This window comes from Engystomops pustulosus, chromosome 2 (genome assembly GCF_040894005.1).
Source record: "Engystomops pustulosus chromosome 2, aEngPut4.maternal, whole genome shotgun sequence".
Lineage (NCBI taxonomy): Eukaryota > Metazoa > Chordata > Amphibia > Anura > Leptodactylidae > Engystomops > Engystomops pustulosus.
Window position 1 is genome coordinate 144,371,831 of NC_092412.1, and position 23,522 is coordinate 144,395,352.

At 36.7% G+C, this 23,522-nt stretch overlaps 1 protein-coding gene across 1 annotated transcript in view; it reads left to right on the forward strand.

Annotated features, from left to right (window-relative positions):
- The window catches only part of EPHA10 (EPH receptor A10), a 461,510-nt gene extending 439,466 nt beyond the window's left edge, over positions 1-22,044 (forward strand). Inside the window, exons 15-17 of the mRNA XM_072136754.1 lie at positions 90-283; positions 13,989-14,153; positions 18,345-22,044. Coding sequence (XP_071992855.1) covers positions 90-283; positions 13,989-14,153; positions 18,345-18,459 — 474 coding nt within the window. The 3' untranslated portion in view covers positions 18,460-22,044. The remainder of the gene's footprint in view (positions 1-89; positions 284-13,988; positions 14,154-18,344) is intronic.
- The last annotated feature ends 1,478 nt before the right edge of the window (positions 22,045-23,522 follow it).

Genomic DNA, 23,522 nt, shown 5'->3' on the forward strand with positions numbered 1-23,522 from the left:
TGGTAAAATGATGTATTCATATCCCATACATATACACCTGTCATGATGTATTAAATTTAGTTTAATTTTCTATCTTTATCTTTTTCTAGGTCATCAAGGCTATTGAAGATGGTTTCAGACTTCCTGCACCAGTGAATTGTCCTCCTCCTTTACACCAGTTAATGTTAGATTGCTGGCAAAAGGACAGGAATGAGAGACCAAAATTTACTCACATTCACAACATATTAAGTAAACATGGCCAAAGCCCTGAAAAAAGCAAGTCTGCCACATTGACATCGACAAGGTAATAGCTAATTTTTAAGTAAATTGTAGAAGAAATGAAATATAATTTTGGTGCATTTTATGACACAACAAAGACTCACTACTTTTTTTATTATAGGATAGAATAAGTAAAAAAACCACCAGGATCTAGGATTGTAAACCAAGCACAATTGCATAATGGTATGTCCCCCACCTGCAGGATCTGCTCTTATTTTAGCCTTTTATGCCCTGGTTTTTTTAAAGAAAAAAGCTTTTTTTAAGGGGCTGCAAAAGTATTAATGGAACCTAAAGACTTTTTTCTTAAAAACAAGGGCATAAGAAGCATAAAGAAGAGTGCACACTCCAGTATGTCAGATGGCTTGTTTTACAATCCTTGATCAACAAATAAGTCAACAAATAAGTGGTGCAAAGTTAGACTAAAAAGTCTTAACACTATACCTGGTAAATTATTCACAATTAGACATTTTGATACATTTGTGTAGTTTTTGACTTTCTGTCTAACTTTCAATGTCTGATTGTAATAACTTTTCTCTAATAATTCTGTATTAAAACGGAAGTATGTTCAACAAACATTAACCTTTTAGTGACCACCCATATAGATTTCTCCATTGGTCACTAAGGGACCTTGGGCTAGGTCAACAGGTTGTTTCGTCAGCCTCGCCCAAGTTCTGCACGGGTCACAGTGCAGGAAAGAACAGTGACACATAAGGTATCAACATGTTCCAAAATGTCCAATCTATAAAAATATGCAAAACAGTTATACATGGCGGTGAACTTAATAACAGAAAATGCGTCTAAATGTCCAAATCGCCTTTTTTGATATTTTGCAACACATAAAAAATTAAAATAAATAGTGATCAAAAGGTTGCACAGTCCTCAAAATGGTAGCAATGAAAGTGTCAGCTTCTGCCAGAAAAAATAACACCTTAGCCAACTCCATACTCCTAAGTATAAAAAAATTATTGGAGCCAGAATATGGCAAAAAAAAATTTTGTGCAAAATGTTTTCATTTCTAATAAAACCTAATAAATCTAAATGTAGTATCCATGTGATTTTGGCCTCAGACTCTGCAGACATGTCATTGCACCTGAAAACTATTCTATAAAAATCTGCCCTACAAAAGCTAAATGGAGCTTCTTCCGCACCGCCGTCTGCCCATGTGGGGTCTCCTCTTACTTGCAAGAAACAGAACAATATATTTGTAAACATATTTCCTACTTTTATTCAGTTAATGTGGGTACATTTTAGGGCAAAATTAACGTATTAATGAAAAAATATTAGTGAATTCCAAATTAAACTTTCATTTTTTTGAAGTTCTGTAAAATACTTAAAGGGTTAACAAGCTTTGTACATGCTGTTTTGAATAGTTTGAGGGGTGAAGTTAATAGAACGTGATATGTGGGGAGTTTCTATTATCAGAACTTCTAATACTCTTAGAGAAATATAATGGTTCCTAAAATAAGTGATTCTAAAATTTTCTTGATAATATTATATGTTTATTCTCCCTAGTCATTCTCTAGTCTCTAGTGGAATTGGAAGGAACTAAACTTCATTGTATCCTGGAAACTGCTAATTCTTTGTCAATTGATTTACATTAATTAAAACTGCGGAAGTGCACACATACTCTGTCACACTGTCTATATAGACAATACAGGAAGAAAATATGTGTTTTCAATATGGAATCCCCTTAGGAAAGTATTACACATTATAAAAAATAGCTATAATTTTTAGATAGTCTTATTTCCTCCTTACATATGGACATGTCATTTGAAGAAGTTCTCATTAATTGAGCAAGGTCAAAATGATCTGCAAATAGTGATATTTAACAAGTGGCTTCTATAAAGTTATATACACTTGTACATACACAGTAAGATGTTAGTTTGGCCATCTATCCTAGAAATAAACTGTCCAGCAGACTGCCGTGAAGTCACTCATGTGAAGCAGACCATGTAGTATAAGGCTGTACAGGATAATTTCTTTTCCCATTTCTCTCTCTATAAAATGGAGATTCCTGCTGACTTGTTATGTTGTTGGTATTTCATGAGCTGATATCTTACCTGTTATGGGAACATTTATTGGCTTAGTTTCTATGTGGTCGAATATTGGCCTGTTGCCTTGTGTGCTGCCTTGCTTTCTCTATCGCTCGATATTTTATTCATCATCAGCCTGTACATCCGCAGTGGCCCAGAGGTCTTGCCGTACACAAATCCTATTCCCAGCTGGAGCGTTATCAAGTTAAGTAGAGAATATAAGATTTCCAGAACAAGCAAAAACTGAAGTGATTATCCCTAACACTTTGCTGATGGTGCATTGATGCAACAACGTATACACCTCTCCATTTCCAAGACCTTTTATTGATCCATCAACCAGAAAAAATGAACATAATATAGATCTCTGTTTTTAGAGGATTGTTTTTACTGTTGGTATGAGGTACGATGGCCCACATGAAGTTTAAACTTTCCTTTGATTTAGGTACAATACATTGCTCAACTATATTTTTTATGCATTAGTACAAAAGATCATTGTCACACTCTGCTGAAAACCATTAGCATAAACCATGCCTGCCAAATGATTGAATTTTATTACAGAGTAATATATTCCTTTCAATTGCTTGACCCCCATCCAGGATATAACAAGACTACAGAAATCCAGTGACCTATCTCTCTGTTAAATAATAAGACTCCAAAACAATGACTGGCTTTAAAAGGAACACTAAACTTAGCATAAAATATGATGTGATAGGTGTTACAATAGTTTATTTCATACCTACTAAATCAAGTGCTATAACCTGCAATAGGTACTTATAGTGACCGACAGCTGTGCTTAACACCAGGAACACATATAAAGTTCTTACACTTTCAAATACTTTTTCTTAAAATGTTGCCGGCTTCAGCAGTTTGAAAAAAAAGGCTCAGCAGAAATTAAGAATTTCTCACCAGGCTGCTAGGATAAATCTTTTCGTGTACAGTAACATTAATGTTAGGGCTAAAAAGATGTGAGCAAATTAATTTCAACCTGAACCAAAAAAGGCAAACCTTGTAATCCCTAACCTGTTATGTTTCAGATTTGCTTGCCATGTACTGTATGTGTACATGAGGAATAACAATATTTAAGGCCATTTATGGAGTTTTTATGGCTTGTGCAGGGTCTCTCTGTAGTTTTCAGATGTCATTGAGTTGGAAAGTGAAAGCTAGCTGCATGATGTCTCCCATACCCTGCACATGTAGAAAATAGGAGATTCTGCTCCTATAGCTGTCTGACACATATAACTAGAAACATAAAAACTAGCACAATGATAAAGGACGCATATTTGTATTTCACTGTCACAAAATATATTACAAACTTTATGATGCCTGCAAAGTTTGCTGAAATGTTTGTGACTTTCTTATACATGGGCTATAGCAATCTCAATAATGAAAAACAAAAAAAATTCTAATAATGATATTAACAGATACTATTGAAGTTTGCATGTTTTGTTACACGGTGTGGCACGAAAAAGTTTCTCAGATCAAGTCTTTCTTGAAAGTCATTTCAAGAGGGATGACACATACAGAGCATAATAGATTTAGGCTGAAATTAAATGCTGTGGACATGAAAACAATGTTATATGCTGTACACATTATCCTATGTGTTTCTAGACTATAATCATATTTAACATGTAGTGTCGCCAGGTAAGTAATGTACAAATTAAATTTCTATTGACTACTACAATGTAACCTTCCTGGTAGTATTGCTAAATCAATTTCAGCATTTTGTGTCCCAAGCAGTAGTTGGAAGAAAACCAAGGTTAGCAGTTGCTAAAATGAAAATTTGACATTGTTCTGTAGGTGAAATGAGGGCCCAATAAAGCTAGTTGTAGGTCAAAGTTGGCAGCCTGTACTTTTCATATTTCATACTCCAAAACCATTTTTCCCTGGATTATTATAAAGTCTAGCACAATAAATCCTTTCTAGTATTTTAACATTATAGCATCTTCAGCTTTAAAACATGTAATTTTCATCCTATTTTACAGTCACGAAATGCCTCCATTTGATTACACTGTGATCTCTACAATACCTGCATTCTCCTTCACTCCTCTCAAATGTTCCATTTCTTGCTGTGCAATTGGTTTGCTTTCTATAGATTGTAGCACAATGCTTCTGTGTTCTTTATACTGATGTATAATTATGTTTAAATGCTTCCTATATGGAGGCATATAATAGCGTTTTTTTTATATAATTACAGCTTTATCATTTTCATAGCAATTGGCTATTGGAGTGTGATTTTTCAACCATTGAGTAAAACTGTAACTTATTACAGGATAGAAAGTGGAAAAAAACTAATGTTAATCTAAAGCTCTATATGCATCCATTTTGAATGTGATATAGAAGAAAAAAAAAGCTTAACATGGATTCTATGTTGCTCCTGAAAATATTTGATTCAATTCATTGCTTTCCTTTCCAAGAAAATATTAAATGATATACAGAGACTGTTACTCAAATTACTATGGAGAGGTAAAACTGCAAGAATATCAAGTAAAATACTGTATTTGCCATGGAACTATGGGGGCGGGGTCAGCTTTCCAGACTTTATTATATATAATTAAAGCAGTTAGTCTGCAATATATTGTAGACTGGTATAGAACAGAACCCCCAATAACGCTAAAAACAGAAAAGGCCCTAGTTACCCCAAGTGGTTCCCTAAAGGAAGTCTTATTTAGGGCCTAGGCTGGATTATCAATTCCATCCTATACATCATCTACAATGTACCATCTACTTGCAGTCAAGAAGGAACCCAAAGAAATCAATTGGATAACTTTCAGCTTGAAGGACATTAAAATAGCTAGGCTTGTCAAAAACCTAACAATCTCCCCTTTAGTTTTTGGCAAAGATATGATAAATTCACACTAAATGATCTGATAGACTAGCCCATTTTGAGGAAGACAGGGAGGCTGGGATTTTTGCATAGGGTGACTTTTTGGTTTAAATGAGAATCTGTAGCTCTATAAATCAACATAATATCATAAGAAAACCGAACATGCAAAGATGTCCCTTTCATTTTATTAATAAAGTGGCTAAACAAACCCAAAACCAGGACAAATTCCTCTCTGGTATCTTTAGAGATCTCCTCATTTTAAAAAAGACGATATTAACACTAAACACATAAAACACAGGGAAAAAGATCTGAGTAGAAGTTTCAGTTGGGAGGTTGGGAAAGTTATTGGAATACAATTACAGAATATTGTATGTGCATAAACAACATATAATTATTCAGTGGTGGTAAAAAAGTGATCTTTTCTGGAAGGGGTGTGTCATAGTTTGAAGTTTTCTTCATTCCAGGTAGAAATGTGTGATGGCCCAAAAGTTTTGGTGGGATATTTTTATGTTTCTCTTTAAAGTTTGTGGGAAAGAGGTGCCCCTTCAGTAGAACTGGCTCTTTTAACAATGGGTTTGGATTCTTTTCCGAGGAAACTAAGATGTTTGGTGTCTCACAGCTTGTGTGCAGCGAGGATGGAAATAGTTCAACACTGGAAAGAAAGGGAATGCCCCTCTTTGGGAGCTACTATTTCAAGAGTAAATAAATGTTATCAAAATGAGTTCCAAGTAGCTTTGGAAAAGCATAAAACCCTGACCTTTATGGAGAGATTGGAACCATAGAGTACTAAACCACATCTATTTAGGGACTATCCCATGGAAATTCTGATTGATAACTATTACAAGATTGACAATTATTTTTCCTTTTCCTGTTCTTCATTTTCTTTTCTTCATATTTCTTTTTTTCTTGGGGGAATCTTGGCCTCAAGGTAAATGGATAATAATATTAATAATAGAATATGGTCATTGTTAGAATCAGAATAATTAGCACATAAAATAATAATAAAAAAAGATTCCATTTTGGGACCTTTAATGATAGCTCCTAGTGGTGTCAGATCATTTAGAATGTCTATGTAGAGAGGAGGGAAAGCAGTAAAATCTCTACCAACAAGCTTAAAATTTACTGAAGATTCACAAATAAGGCTGCTGGTTGCAGAGAGAAAAGTTGCTAAATAAAGTTATAAAAATTAAAATGATAAAAAAGCATACAATATGATATCATTATACCACAATATCTTTATATAACCGGACACCGAAATATTGTAAAATGTTACTTTACAAATATGAACATTTTTATGCATTTTTGTCAAACAAATACTTAAAAATAGTGTTTGAGACTTAAGAAAGAATTGTATTGCATAAGTGTATTGCATAAGTGATCAGAGTCCTTAGGGTTCAAGTAAACAAAAAGGTGCCAAAAAGGTGTATTAAAAAAGTAACAATGAAAATCATCCCCTTCCTTAGAATGCTAGAATACTTATGTAAATAAATGATGTCATATAAATGCTCTAAAAATCTAGTTATTTGTTATTTTTCATCCCTAAAAATGCAATAAAAATTGAATAAAAAGGTTGTACAGTTGGCAAATGGTTATTAATTAAAATTCAATCTCATCCAACATAAAATGAAACCTTACCCAGTTCTGTATAATTAAATATTAAAAAGACAAATGTCAAATTATGGAAAATCAAGTTTTTGTATTTAAGGAGTTTAGTCATTACAAAACTTTATACATTTGGTATCTCCATGATAATATTGACAGATTAAAGGGGAATTGTTAATCAAAACGCAAAATAAAAACACAGCTCAAAAGATTGTGCTGCTACTGTATTTTATTTGCCAATTTCACCCATTTGTTTTTTTTTTCAGCTCCCCAAGATATGGCACAAAATCAAAAGATGCCACTAGGAAGTACAAATTGTCCTGCAGATAACAAACCCCGATATAGCTTTGAGGGTAAACAAAACAGAAATGTTAAAACCCGAAAAAACCTGCTACTGCAAGGGTTCATGTAATGAATAATTTTGACATAGTATTTTGTGCCTTTAAAACAGAAGGTTGCTGCTGAGATTTTTAGGCTATGAAAATCCTTACAATTAAATTTCTATCTGTAGCACTATTTTGCTGCCTTCGATACCACAAATACCCTGCGTTCAAAGCCTGAGACTCAGTATAAGGATTGCCTGTAAAATATAAAAGCATCTCTGGATGAGTGTAAATGCCTTAAGTTTCGTTAACCTTAACCAACTGGCATTCCTGTCCATAAAATGGACATAAAATTCAGATGGAGGGCAACTGTCCAGGACCAATCTGCCCTTACAGAACATATATATAATCCTCATAAATACAATCTTTTTGTCCTGGAAGGTAGATTGGTCATGGGTAGTTAAAGATCATATGATCTCTCTATCTCCAGCCATTTTATATACGTGAATGTTAGCTGATGATGAAAAAAAACATTTCTTAACCAGGAGATCTACATTATATATGAAGAAAACAGTAGAGAAGTAGATTTATATTGGTAATTTACCTAATATCCTGCCCCCAACACTTACACACATTACACAAAACATGAGGTAAAGTGGCCAACCCCTTTAAGATGGCTGTCCACAGTGTCAAATGGAAAGGGTATCATTATATTTTAAAAAGTAGCTTACTGTAAAACAGGTTAGGAGAAAAGATTAGAAGTAAGCTACCATTTGCATTTTTTTTGTTTTTTGCCAAACAACTTTTTTATAGTCTAGACTATTGTCTGGGAAGAAAATATGCAAATATGTTTTCCAGGTTTGGATAAGGAAAACTTTACCTTTCAATTTCCTTGTAAGGCTGCCTCATTTACATCAAGCTTGACCTTCAGGAAACTTTTTTACATAGTGCATAATACTATCCAAACCAAACTGTGGACAGAGCTGTTGTGATGTGTTTGCATCAATGTATTCCCCTTTTCTAGCCTACATCTATGATAGCCTTACATGTACCCAAATTAGCTCCCTACTCTGTAATGATGAGAAGTTTTCTTCACACAGCTACATTTTTTTAATTTCATGCAACTGAAGAAATGTGAATATATGGTTGATGAATTAAATTAAACTTGAATGCCCAGATGAGTATACCCCTTTAAGTCACCACACACCTGTAGAGGCCGCCTTTGATGTCAAATTCTCCTTAGGGAGTTTTCTTCCTTTCATGATTTGGATCAATATTTGTGACATACAATTATGCCTATAGTTCAAGGTGGGCAGTGGTGATACAGGTGGCAACACCTTTGTCTACAAGTAAAGACGATCACATATTCTTCAAATTTGAACCAAAACAATAAAACCTATTCTACATTATAGTGGACCATCATAAGACCCCTCACTCCAATTGGTAAATGATAAAAAAAAATGTAGTCCTATCTGCTGCCTGTGTCACTAGTGAATGAATAGAAGGAGAGATTACAGTCAAAGGTCATGATCCTTTCTCTTTTGCAACACACACAACAGAAAGGAGATGTTTCTGTGCTGTGTATCATAATTTTTGTATATAGAAATAAAGGAAAAATATTATCAAAAATATTACAATTCTTTCAAATAGGATAAACATTATTTTTGTAAAATTATGATTTCAAATGTGTAAATATTTCTTTACTAAGTAAAAAAACAACTCTAAAGCTCCTTTTTGGCATTGTGGCATTATTTTGTGATTTCCATATTTTTGGACTATAATACGCTTCTTACTATAGGACACACCCCAGATTTAGGCTTCCAAAAGAGGAAAAATATATTTTGCACCAATTAAAATATCCCTGTTGGTCACACTAAAGCACAGTACACACAGATCTGCTACATCCATGCATTTATACACACAGCTCTGTTTCATCCATACATTTACGCACACAGCTCTGCTTCATCCATATATTTATACATACAGCTCTGCTTCATCCATACATTTACACACACAGCTCTGCTTCATCCATAAAGTTACACACACAGCTCTGCATTATCCATACATTTACATACACAGCCCTGCTTCATCCATGCATTTACTCACAATTCTGCTACATCCACACATTTACATACACAGATTAGCAATACACATATAAGGAACACACTGGGAACTACTCTACACATTAATACATACACAGCTCTACTATACACAAATAAGGAACACACAGTAAACTACTCTACACATGAAGACACACACAGCTCTGCTATACACATATAAGGAACACAGTGGGAACTACTCTACCATTAATACATACACAGCTCTGCTTTACACAAATAAGAAACACATTGGGAACTACTATACACACACAGAACTCCTTCCCCTCTTTACCCTCTTTCCCCCTTCTTCTTACCCTGTCCCAGTACAGCATGTCCCCACTCTCAGCAGTATGTGGTGATGTAAGAAGCATGAGATTAGTCACATGACTCTGACATCACTGCAGGTCCTGTAGGCAGAGGGAGAGAGCAGTGTGGAGACTCCTCTCTGGGAGAATGGATGAAGTGCTTTGTCAGGGCATCATCCGATATCCATTACAGTGGTCAGGAGGGTCTCACAGTGCTGGATCCTCCTGACCTTCACTCTATAAGACACAGGAACTTTTTAGCAAGATATTTTCATGCTAAAAAGTGTGTCTTTCAGTCCAAAAAATATGGTACTACAGAAAATTTCTTAATAAATTTGACAACAGTGTGTTTCTACACTGTATGACACAGTCCAATTAATGTTGTCAGTTTATTCAGACATCCATAGGCAAAACCAATCAACAAATAGTTATAGGCATGTACTTTATTTTGCTATATTTTAATTTAATGTGGAATATAAGCATTTACTAAAACAGACATTTAAATAGAGCTGGCAGGTCATCTTCTTTTCTTTCATAAAGATGAAAAATATCTACTTTTGAATACTAAGTTGAATTGGGTATAAATTGCTAGTTTTGTCCTTTCATTGAGGTCACCACAGAAACATTATGGCTGGAAATGATAGATAAATATAAACATAATGATAAATAGAAAGAAAGTCAGTTCATAAACTGAGGTCACCAAAGTAAGTAATACAACAATAACATTCACATATACAAGTAGCTTATAAATCATAATACGTTACCCTTATTTTTATGTGTATTATTTTGTTGGGTAACTGTTCCTATTCCTTGACTCCTTTCGTGTAACATTTCTACAAGCTATTATTTATTGAAAGAATGCCCCAAAACACCTTTTAAGTTTTCATGACCATGAATTTTAGTTGCAACTACAATAAAAAAAATACTTCAGAGAACTCAACTTTCTATAGCACAACCATATTCATCATATATTCCTATATGATATGGGTGGTAATTTGCTTATTTTAAAGTAATAATAATGCCCCCTCTCAGTATAATTAAATGACCATAAGCTTTCTGAGTAGCATAAACCAGCAAAAGAGGCAACTGTTTTACCCTGCAATTAAGCTGATGGACATGACTTTGGGACTTAAAATTACCGCTGTGGAAACCCAACCCCAAACCCCCCTTTCACTCATTAACCCCTTAAGGACGCAGCCATTTTGCAGGTTAAGGCTCAGCCCGATTTTTTGGATTCTGACCTGCGTCGCTTTATATGGTTATAACTTTTGAACACTGTTACTTATCAAAACGATTCTGAGATTGTTTTTTCCCCACATGTTGTACTTCATTTTAGTGGTAAATTTTGGCTGATAAGTTTTGCGTTTATTTACAAAAATAAAGAAAATATGATACATTTTTTGAAAAATTTGCCATTTTCGAAATTCAAAATCATTGCGTTTCCAGGCAGATAGATTTACCACCTAAATAAGTTGCTGAATAACATTTCCCATTTGTCTACTTTACATTTTCAAAATTTTTGATATGTCTGGATAATTTATTTTGATGTCACGTGGCTTACAAAAAGAATATCGCTTTTCCGGATTTTCAGAATTGACTATTTTGGGGATAAATACAGTTTGGAATGAAATTTTACATATTTAGCATCAAAACCCCCGTATATAACCAACCCATTTTCAAATCTGCACCCCTCAAGCTATCAGAAACAGCATTTACGAAGATTGTTAACCCCTTGAGATCTTCATAGTAATTGAATCAAAATGGAGGTGAAATTTAGAATGGTCAAATTGTTCCCTTATACGTTCATTTAGCACTAAAATTTACACATTTCCAAAATATAAAAAGAGAAAACCCACCATACAATTTGTTCTGCAATTTCTCCTGAGTACAAAGACCCCCCACATGTGGCCGTTACTTGTTTTATGGGCGCACAGCGAGACGCAGAAGGGAAGGAGCGCCCTGCAGCTGCCAGGATTTTAGTTTCCTCATTGGCCCCTTTTGAAGGCTATAAAATTTTCGCTTTTGCGTTATTGGGGCCATGTGATGCCATTTTTTTTGCGGGATGAGATGCTTTTTCCATTGTTACCATTTTGGGGTTGGTATCACCTATTGTTGAAAATTTAGGAACTTTTTTTGAGGGCAGGAGTAGAAAAGCATCAATTCTGTACTGGATTTTTTACTCTTTTTTTTTTTGGTGTTCACCGTATAGACTAATAATCATGTTATCTTTATTCTATGGGTTGATACGATTACGGGGATACCAGACTTGAATATATTTTCTTACGTTTTACTAAATTTGTCAAACAAAACCCTAATGTGGGGAAAAATCTATCATTTATGTATTGCCGTCTTCCAAGTGGCATAACATTGTTACTTTTTTGGCTACGGAGCTGGTTGATGGCTTGTTTTTTGCGCGACATGTTGTACTTTGCACCAGTATCATGTCGGAGTACACATGGTTTTTTGATCGCATTTTATAGCATTTTTTGTGGGATTGAATAGCTAAAAATCGTAATTTTTGGAAGGTTTATAGCAGTTTTTTTTTACGGCGTTTATCGTGGGGGTACAATAATGATTTACTTTTATTCTGCGGGTTGTTACGGACGCGGTGATACTATATATGTGGGGTTTGTGTTATGATTTAGACTTTTTTTTTAGTTATATGTCTCTTTATATGTTTTGGGGGTTTTGGGCATTTTTAGTGATTTATTACTTTATTTTTTTATTGAATAACATTTTTTTTTTTACTTTTTCACTTTTATACCATGGGACATGAAGAAGCAATCTTCTGATTGCTTCTTCATGATAATATTCTGCAATACTGATGTATTGCAGAGTATTATCAGTGTCAGCCTATACACTTGCATAGGCTGGCACTGTGCCAGTAAGATGACGTCACAGACGCCATCTTACTGGCAATTCTTGCAGGTAACTCTGGGGTCCAGATCGGACCCCAGAGTTACTATAGCAACGATCGGCGCACCCCGAAAACGGTTTGGGGGGGCCGATCGTGGGGGAAAGACCCCCCAGATACATGTTAGATGCCGCGGTCGCGCTGACCGCGGCATTTAACGGGTTAAGCACCCGCGATCGGAGACAACTCCGATCGCGGGTGTTACACTGGGGTGCCGGGTATCAGTCACAGCCGGCACCCCGTCTTTCCCGATGCCGGTTCGGCTCAGATCTTGAGCCAAACCGGCATCAGCTCAGCGTCCGATATATCGGACGCTGAGCGCTAAGTCACTGAGCTCACCGATATAAAATTGTTCTTTTCTCCCCAGATTCCAGTGACAGACTGACACAACCTCGTGTCAGTATATTTACAAATATTCCCAAACCCTCCCCTGTACGTGACTGCTCCAGACTTACTGTAAACATCTCCCCCTCCCATCTCTGACCTTCACCTAACCCCTTAGATAGCTCCAATTTAACCCCTTGTCATGCCGCTATTGCGTTACATTGCATTCACTTCATTGCTCCTCTCTTAGTATATTTATGGTAGAGAAGCTTTTATTTAGATTTGTAGATTTATTATCATGTGTTGTTACAGGGTAACTGGTATGCTATGTTACCATGGAGGGTTATGAACAATGCAGGCATCTATGGTTGAATGAAAGTGATTGTAAACTGAACATGTAATTGCTATATTTCCCAGCATTGATTGCTGGCATTACTTGTGGGTGTTGTACTGCTTTATGCAGGGTGATACTGGTGATTGCAGTATTTTGCAAGGAGTTACTGGTCTTTACTGCTTTATGCAGGGTGTTACTGGTGTTTGCAGTATTATGCAGGATGTTACTGGTGTTTGCAGTATATTGTAAGTTGTTACTGGTGTTTACTGCTTTATGCAGGGTGTTACTGGTGTTTGCAGTATTATGCAGGATGTTACTGGTGTTTACTGCTTTATGCAGGATGTTACTGGTCTTTGCAGTATATTGTAAGTTGTTACTGGTGTTTACTACTTTATGCAGGGTGTTACTGGTGTTTGAAGTATTATGCAGGATGTTACTGGTGTTTATTGCTTTATGCAGGATGTTACTGGTGTCTGCAGTATTATGTAGGGTGTTACTGGTTGGTGTTTGTTGCTTTATACAGGGTGTTAGTGGTTGGTGTTTGCAGTATTATGCATGGCGTTACTGTAGGTTGTTACATAATGTTCCATACATTTTTTTACAGCACATGGAATATTAAATACTGTCTTTATGAAGTTCAATTTGTTATGCAGAAAACAAGCTGTCACATAAAGCTCTCTACATGGAAAAATAAAAACAGTTATGGATTTTTAAAGGTGGGGATTGAAAAATTAAAACACAAAAATTAAAAAGGACCTGGTCGTTAAGGGGTTAAGATATGTATGTATCATTGCAGTTTGTGTGTTACAAATGCTCTATACCTGAGATACATAGAAGATTTATTGACCTTTTTATGGCGTTTTGTGATTTATTGGGATATTTTGATGAATATAACTTTACAAGACAATACAAAAATAATCTATAAATGTGTTGGTTCCCAAACCTAACTGTTCAATTAATGTTTCATTGTAGATCACTGAGCACTTCCATTCCATTAATTGAGCGGACCTTTACATCATTCCCTTCATTTAGTTCAGTTGGAGAATGGCTGGAGGCCATTGAAATGGAGAGATACAAGGATAACTTTACAGCAGCAGGGTATTGCTATCTGGAGTCAGTGGCCAGAATGACAGTTCAGTAAGTTCCATTTTATAATTATATAAAAAATGTTCATACTATAAGAATCTGTTGAATGATAGAGCTGGTGAACAATAGCAATGAAAAAATGGTGCACATGAAAAAAGAAGAGGAGCTTGCTGGGGCATCGGAATGGTGAATACTTAGTTTATTTTTTATGGACATGCTATATACTACAGGGGGCTGGCAGTCTATACACTACAGGTTTGGCAGGCTATATACTACAGGAGGATGGTAGGCTATACACTACAGGGGGCTGGCAGGCTATACACTACAGGGGGCTGGCAGGCTATATACTCAAGGGCGCTGGCTATATACTTTAAGGGGCTGGCAGGCTAAATACTAAAGAGAGCTGGCAGGCTATACACTACAGAGGGCTGGCAGGCTATATGCTAAAGGGGGGCATTCTATATAATACAAGGGGCTGTCAGGCTATATACTACAGGGAGCTGGCTATATACTACTGGGGGCAGGCAGGCTATATACTACAGGTGACTTGCAGACTATATACTACAGGGGATAGGAAAGCTATATACTACAGGGGGACAGGCTTGCTATATACTATGGGGATGACAGGCTATATACTACAGGGGGCTGGCAGGTTATACACTACAGGGGGCTGGCAGGCTATATATTAAGGGGGGCTGGCTATATACTACATGGGGCTGTCAAGCTATATACTACAGGGGGGCTGGCTATATACTACAGGGGGCAGGCAGTCTATATACTAAAGGGGGGCATTCTATATAATACAAGGGGCTGTCAGGCCATATACTACAGGGAACTGGCTATATACTACTGGGGGCAGGCAGGCTATATACTACAGGTGACTTGCAGACTATATACTACAGGGGGTAGGAAAGCTATATACTACAGGGGGACAGACTTGCTATATACTATGGGGATGACAGGCTATATACTACAGGGGGGCTGGCAGGTTATACACTACAAAGGACTGGCAGGCTATATATTAAGGGGGGATGGCTATATACTACAAGGGGCTGTCAAGCTATATACTACAGGGGGGCTGGCTATATACTACAGGGGGCAGGCAGGCTATATACTACAGGGGTCTTGCAGACTAAACACTACATGGGAAGGCAAGCTATACACTACTGGGGGGCTGGCTTGCTATATACTATTGGACTGGCAGGTTATATACTACAGTGGACAGGTAGGCTATATACTACAGGAGGCTGTAAGGCTATATACTACAGGGGGCTAGAAGGCTATATTCTAAAGGGGGCTGGCAGGCTATACACTACATTGGGCTGGCTGGCTATATACTGGGAAGGCTGTGACCAATGCATTTCTCACCCTAGGCTTATACTGGAGTCAATAGGTTTTCCCCATTGACTCCAGCATAAGCCTAGGGTGAGACATGTGTTGGTAAAAGTTGGTGCCTTGGCTTATACTCGGGTTGGCTTATACTTGAGCATATATGGTATATAAAATTCTATTCTCTTTGGGACTGAAAATCTGTAAGAGAATAATGGGGAAGATTTATCCAGCTGAAAGTCAGAATATTTCTAGTTGCCCATGGCAACCAATCACAGCTCCCTTTTAAAATATTCATGAGCACTGGTTAAATGAAAGCTGAGCTGTGATTGGTTGCCATGGGCAACTAGAAATATTCTGACTTTCAGACTGCTGGATAAATCTGCCCCAATGTGTTACTTCCCAAAGCAATGCTATTTAAGAAAAGTTAATCTATGTAGTGTTAATTATATTAATTAATACAATGTTAACAACCTCCGTCTAAGGTCTCTTGCACAAACATGTTTCTGTGTTCCATTTTTGAATCTTTGTATTTGTGGGAACCTTACATTTTAATGTCATTTAATGGATTCATACATGTGGCTGTTGTTTTCACAGGGCTAAGTATGAGCCCATTGCCCCTGAGAAAAAACCTCAGGTCTTATTCTTAGCCATGTTTTGGGTTTTGCCCTCCCATGAAAACTTAAAAAATACTGATGCAATACCATCTGTGTGCTATCTATAACTGTAAATCAGTTGCTAGGTAACAAAATCATGTGACTCTCAAAGGGATTTGGACAAGCTACTGAGATCACTTACCAGCATTCTGTATTTTTTGCCCATTCATTTGCAAAAACAAATTACAAACAGAAAACATGCAGACTGCTTTTGCAGACATATGGCTCAGGAGCTATAAAATACTGACGACACAGTGGCCCACATTTATCAAAAGTAGTGCACTAAGTGCATTTTACCTGAGGAGTGTGCAGATTCAAGAAAAGTGGTGCACGATCTGCATTAATACCGTGCACCCTGCACTGCTCGGAAAATGTGCACCAACTTTTTTTGGTGCACTTTTAACAAAGAGCATTCAACACAATTCTGTTGAGTCACGGAAATAAATGTGGAGCACAGTCTGACTCTGCCCCTTTGTTGGCAGAAATTTTTGGCACAGCAGGTATAGTGCAGCCATGACACAAATGCGTTGTGGACACTTCTTAAATACATGTGCAAGCAGTTTCTAGTGCAAAGTCCAACAGAATACTGGCGCAAATGCTTTAATGAATTTGGAAAAGCTAAAAGGAAAGAAAAGACAAAATAGGAAAACATTTTAAGTGCGTGAGGCCTTAGCCTGTAGAGAAGCCAAGCAAACTACTTAAAGGAAATCTACCATTATATTTTAGTAAAATTAACATACATATACTTGCCTCTATCTTCTCCTCGATCTCAGCGCATGTCTTCTTTAATGTTGACATGCCAGGATCACTGTAATAAAAAGAGTTATAAAAAGCATCTACAGAGCGACCGAGGCAATGTAAAGTGCTACGGGCTGTTAAGTATCCACACCTCTCAAGTGACATCACCTCCCTCTCCAACATGGGAGAGGGAGATATCTACCGCACAAGAAGAATGAATTCATGCCTCTCGCATGATGTCTCCTCCCTCTTCAACTGACATCACGCAAGAGGTATGAATAATTAACAGCCTAGAACACTGGAGATCACATCCTCTGCTGTGTAGCTGCTTTTTATAACTCTTTTTTTTTTACATCAAAACTTGTAAACATTAACGAAGACCAAGGCCAGGATTGAGGAGAAGACAGCTAGAGGCAAGTATGTGTAGTTTAATTATATTAAAATATAATGATAGATTTCCTTTAATGTTTTTTTCCTGTGTCTATTCCTATTATTACTCATAATTTAATTGATGGACATCTATGGTTTGAAGTGTTGTCAGTATGGATTTGACACACCATTATTGACCTGTGGTAAGAATTTAATGTCAAGAGCATGTTTAGGATTTTATTAACTTGGTGTTTAATACTTATTTTTACCTACTGTGTATACTTGGTAGTGTGGCTAAACTTCAAATTGGTTAATTTATTTGTTATAAGTATGTTCTCATTCTGTATTAGCCATGATAATCTAGAGTCCTTATTTGCATACTAGTGGTGATATATGGCCAGGGACACGATCAAAACAAAAAAAAAAAATTACGCTTACCTTCTCCTGCTGTCCCACTCTGCCGTCCGTCAGTGCCATGCCTCTGTGTGTTTACAAAGGGAGGGATGCCCATTGATCCACTGCCACACGCCAGCTACAACATTATATTTAATGCATATCCCATGTCCATTAGTTGGATGGAAGTGCCTGCCTCTCTAAACAAACACAGCAAGGTACAGCACCTACAGGCGGTGGTGCAGGACAATGGAAGCCTCAAAGAAAGGGATTATAAGGTTTTTTATAAAATTAAATGTTCCTCAAATTAAAAATCCTTATGTTCAAAAATAAAAATCATATTATTTGTATTGCTGCAACACTAATGACCCAATTATCACATTTTTGAAGTTGATGCAATAGAAGTTTTAAGAAAATTAAATAATGCCATATCTGCTGTTTTTTGTCGTATAAATGCTAAACTACTGTAAAGACATACACAAAATATACCATTGATACATGTCTTTTTCTGATTTACATGCATACAGTGGGATTTGATGGTTTTGCAAACAGATTTTGGAAAGCCATATTTTTGTGTAACTCTTTACCTGGAAGATAATGTGGATCTGAGACTTACAAATCTTTGCATCCTTTTTTTTACCTGTATTTACATTTTCCCAGCGTCTTAACTTTATATGAATTGGATTTGTATCATCAATACTTGCATTATAACCAGCAAATCAGTAGTTGTGTAAATCTCTTTTTCATCTTGTTGCAGGGATGTCATGAGTCTAGGAATAACTTCTGTGGAACATCAGAAAACTATTCTAAGTGGCATTCAGACCTTACGTGCTCAAGTTATACAAATGCATGGGCGAGGAGTGCAGGTGTGACCCGCGAGGACGCAAGTCAAGCTCTGAGACTGAAATATCCAAAGGGAGAGCTGCTCAGCCCCCAAATATCTGGCCAAGAAACATGAGCAGACAAAGAAGACATATAAGAGGAGGCAAATATTTTTAGGATTACACAGGGGTCAAAATTTTCCTTTACTCCCTGAAAGAAATTGTGAAAATTGTGTTTATCCCATGGGTGAAGATGGCACAGTCTCAAAGAAGATTTAATCTCTTACATTGAGAAGATGTGAAATGTGTCTGTATATTCACAATCTAGCCATAGACTGCAAGACTGGGCAGATATTTGCAGCCTATTAACATGGCCAAGTGTCTGTATGACGCATAGGCATACAGGGTGAGCTGGAAACGTGTGCACTTGTTTTTACATGGGGTACATTGTTGTAATATTGTGGTGCCAACTACTCCATTAACTCTAAGTACTTAAGTATTTTTCTAACAGCAACTGTGTTGTACTGACTCCCATAAATAGCTTTTATTTTTACAGAATGCAAAAGAAAAAAAAAAAGACTTTTTTATACCAGATCAAGTGTCCAAGTGATATGTGTTTGGTGCAGAAAGTGCTAGTCTTTTTCTTTTCTCCTCCTTACTAAGCACTTTTTCCTCGGCGGCATTAAATGATGGCATCTCTCTCGTGGGGCAAATGCGATGAAGCTGAAGTGGTGCAATTTGTCTTGTAGTTGAAGTTCAATGTGAGCAATCGCTTACTTTGCAAAGGTTTGTCTGACAGTTTCTATCAGCAGAGAGGTGAAATGGAGAATGAGGCGAGTATAACAGGAAAAAAGGACAATAATATAGTTATAAAGCCTTTTAGGCAGACATAGAATGAGTAATGTCAAAGAAAATCAATTAAATAATATGAGTGAATGTAAGTTATAGTATAGGACATCATACCTGTAAGGAAGATATTGCTGCAGCCAAATGGCTTTTTAGACAGGGTTTGCCTGAGATTTCTATGCCCCAAGTCATAACAGCACCTTTTAATTTGCTACATTTCACCTTTATCGATAAACAAGCTATACAAAGCTGGTTTGTTCGTTCATTCATTCATCTTGGATTGTTGCTGATGAGAAATGCTAAGAATGCTCCTTAACAGTTTTTTCTGTACTCACATGTGAATGATAATAGCTGGGTCCCCTAAGGTCAAGGTCTCCTCTCTTCTTTCTGCCAATAGCTCAATTTAATTTGGAACGTATTGTTTTTAACCAATCTTCTTATGTGCACGGAAAGCAGCGATTGACTGACCACCTCTTGTGACACTTGTGATTCACTTCATACAGTATAATTAATAAGAAAGAGTACCTGTTCTAAGCAGAGCATTAGGGTGATTCATAGCACTTACAGAAAAAGGATAGAGATATGCTTGATGTAATTTTAGAGTCTTAAAAATTTAAATGCCACAACAGCTTTCTCTGGCCATGGGTAAAATCTCTGCATTTAAGTAATAAGTAACAGTTATATAATTGACTCAAATAATTTGAAGAAATAGGCAAGTATTACTTATTTCTCTTTCTAAAGTCATAGACTAGATGTCACATTAGGTGTGCACCTCAGTAGTGTTGGATTCATAAAAATGCATGATAAAGCGGCAGATTTTGTGATTAAAAAAATACCACAATTTTATCATGGGTCATACAACTGTTGCAAATTCCAAACCATCGGCCAAAACGAACAACGTTGGGGGGGATTTTTTACCACAACTTCAACTTTTTGATGTGGAAACTCCTCAAACAACAGATGTATTAATAAGGAAAACCACTGAGGTACATATGACCAGAACAAAAGCCAAACAGAAAAAGGCAGCCATACACAGCCAGACTTAATATATATGTACCCTGTTGTCTGATTTCTTATACTACTGTTTGAGACATTTTTTGTCTCTGAGCAGTCAGTATGTTCCCATTATGACAGTGACACACTGGGGCACATGTATCAATGAGTCAGTATGTTCCCATTATGACAGTGACAAACACTGGGCACATGTATCAAGCTTTTAGTTTGCCTTTTTCTTTAATTCTTGAGACTTTTCATGGTTCTTGTGCTCATTAGTGACTTTTTTTGTGCCTAAAACTGTCTTCTTTCAAAGTTTGCCATTGTCTGGTTTCCTGCAGTGTTCCTTGAGTTATCATCTTAATCTTTTTTAAAAAGTTGCAAAAAAGTTGCACATTTTTGCTGTATTTCTGCCCCTGACCAGGTGTAGAGAACATTTGGGGAAATGTCTGTGACTTTTGAAGACTTTTTGCGACTTTTGTTTTAAAAACTCACAAATTTGCTACAGACCAAACAACACATGTATAAATAAAGAAAAACTGTTAAGGTACATCTGACAAGCAGGAAAGCCAAAATAAAGTCTAAAAAAACAGACAGAAAAAGCCAGACTTATGATACATATGTCCCACCGAAAGCCATAGTAAAATGTTTAAATCCTTTCAGGAAATCCCAAAATGGAAGACTTTTCCAAAATTCCCAACATCAATTTTTTTTTCAGTTTATGTTAAATTCCTATTCGAAGAAGTAGTCTGGTAATTGAAACCTGTCCCTACAATGTATTTTATTAAAGCCAGCCTGCTAGCAGGAAAATCTCATTTAGGGTTTAATTATATTTAACAGCACCTTTTATACTGCCAGCAAAAGTCAAATGATAGAGTGTTTTGGGTTATTAAACATAGCATTAAAAGTACATTATATTTCTCTTTCTCTTGCTAATGCAATTGTTAAAATCGGGAAATGCGATGGAACTTTTGAAATTAAGTTATTGTTGGAGTCTTATCCTAATGGAGGCCATAATTAACAACAATTCATCTTCTGTTACATTGATGTGAATGTAACATTGCTATAAATGTCATGTAACTTTTACAGGAGATAAAGAATTGTTGAAAGTATAGCAGCAGAGACTTGTCTCTTTACATAGGCATGGGTCAATTCATTAGCAGTGGTTAGTATGAAATAATTTCAGTTTTACTGTGAAGGTTGACTGCATATTTCGGTATATTGTTATTGTGTGTATAGGGCTGCTTTATCTACCAACAATGTCACATAATACAGTTATGTCTAGTGCAGTTAACATATACAATAAACTCAATATATTAATCAACAGACAAATATTTCTGAACTATCTCCTATGATTAATAACAGGTGAAATGTTGACTTTTTTGGACATGCATTAATTATTTTAAATAAATGGGTTTGAAACCCATTTATTGTAAATCTTTAACACATGCTCAACTTAAGCCTTTTATTAATTAGAAAAAAACATCTTTTCAGTAACTATTTACAATAAACCCTTGTTGTCATAGAAAATATATGTGAAGTTTTAAGGATCCAGAGCTTGAAATACAAATATAAACACTCTTTGAGAAGTGGGGTAACATGTAGTAAGCCTTGGGATAGCTAAAATGCAAAATTTACTGGGGTTCCACATGGTTGTAATCCAAGGTTTAAAGGAAATCTACCACTTTGAAATGGTCATTATGACCCACAATCACCTGCACATAAGGCGAGATGAGCTGGTGTAGGCATATATTTTGGTTAAACATATAATGAAATGGATGGATAATAACTATAGATTCTGAACATTGCTAATAACCCATTCGGCGCTTGACTCTACATTACAGCACTTGGGCATTTGCATACTAGGGGAGGTAGGCAGTCTGCCGTCCCCGCCTGCCCCCAACCTCCCTTCTTTGATCCTGAGAGCCGGTGACGTCACCAAGCCCTCAGGAGCATTAGAGCATGCGTATTGCCGGCTCGCATGGAGGCTGCACATGCTATCGCATGGAGGCTGCTATGCGAGACTTTGGCAAGGAGACCGCCGAAGTCTCGCGATAGAAGGCTCAGCCGCCATGTGAGCCGGCGATGCGCATGCTCTAATGCTCCCGAAAGCTTGGTGATGTCACCTGCTCTCAGGAGCAAAGAAGGGAGGGTGGAGGGAGGGAGGCGGGGATGGCACTCTGCATGGATCCCCTATTATGCTAATGCCCATGCGCTGTGTCGTATAGTAAAGCGCCGAGTGGGTTATTAGCAAAGTTCAGAATCTATAGTTATAATCTATCCATTTTGTTATTTGTTTAACCAAAATATATGATCAAAACAACATCTTGAAGGAGAACTACCAGCAGAAATACATTATATTTCACATGATAACTGTGGCAAATTAGTAATCATAATCAAAAGGATCATGTGGATTTGAACCGAATACAATAATTTCTGCAACTACTCAGTATTTCTGTAATATATCTGTAATATTTTAAAATACCATAACCACCAATATAATTGTGTCAGGTACATGCAGTAAATTGTAATGAACCCTGTCAGGAAACATGTTTTTTGCATGTCTTAACATGTCTTAACAATCACACAGGCTCAGAAGCAGAGCCAGTGCAATCGCTACGGAGACCCATTGTGTGTGACAACTGTACTCCTGCACCAACAGCTGGGATTGAGATAATCCAAATACTGGTTGTTTAACCCTATAGACTATATAGGGTTAAAATTACTCAAAATTTCTCTATTCATTCCAACATGACTTACATTGAGGCTCCTATAATACTGAATAGAGAAACTCACAACCTACCCACTACGGGGGTCCTTGGTGAGGTGTGGTCACTTGATATAGGATAAGTACTCAGTAGCAGATTATAGTATAGGCAGTTTGGGCAGCCTCCTAGGGGCTCAAAGCTTCTAAGGGGCTCATGACCATCCAAACCAATATCCAAGTTTGATACTATATTTCATGTGGACATAATAAAGAGAAGGACCTCCAGCCTTGAAATCCTCATGCTTTCAACACATACTTATACAGGGGCCATTCTAGGACCTGTGAAGGTCCTCCAAAGGCCTGCAAATTGCAGAATTAAAAGTGGACAGAAGGGACCCCTTGATTTCCCAAGTAATTGCCATGAAACTAGACTTTATATTAGACTTGTAATCATTCTTATACAGCCAAGGGCCCATTGCAGTCTTAATCTGCACGTGTAAGCACCACTAGCTGATATCTCATAGATACAGACACCAGTTATAATGGGCATATGGATAAACATTTTTGT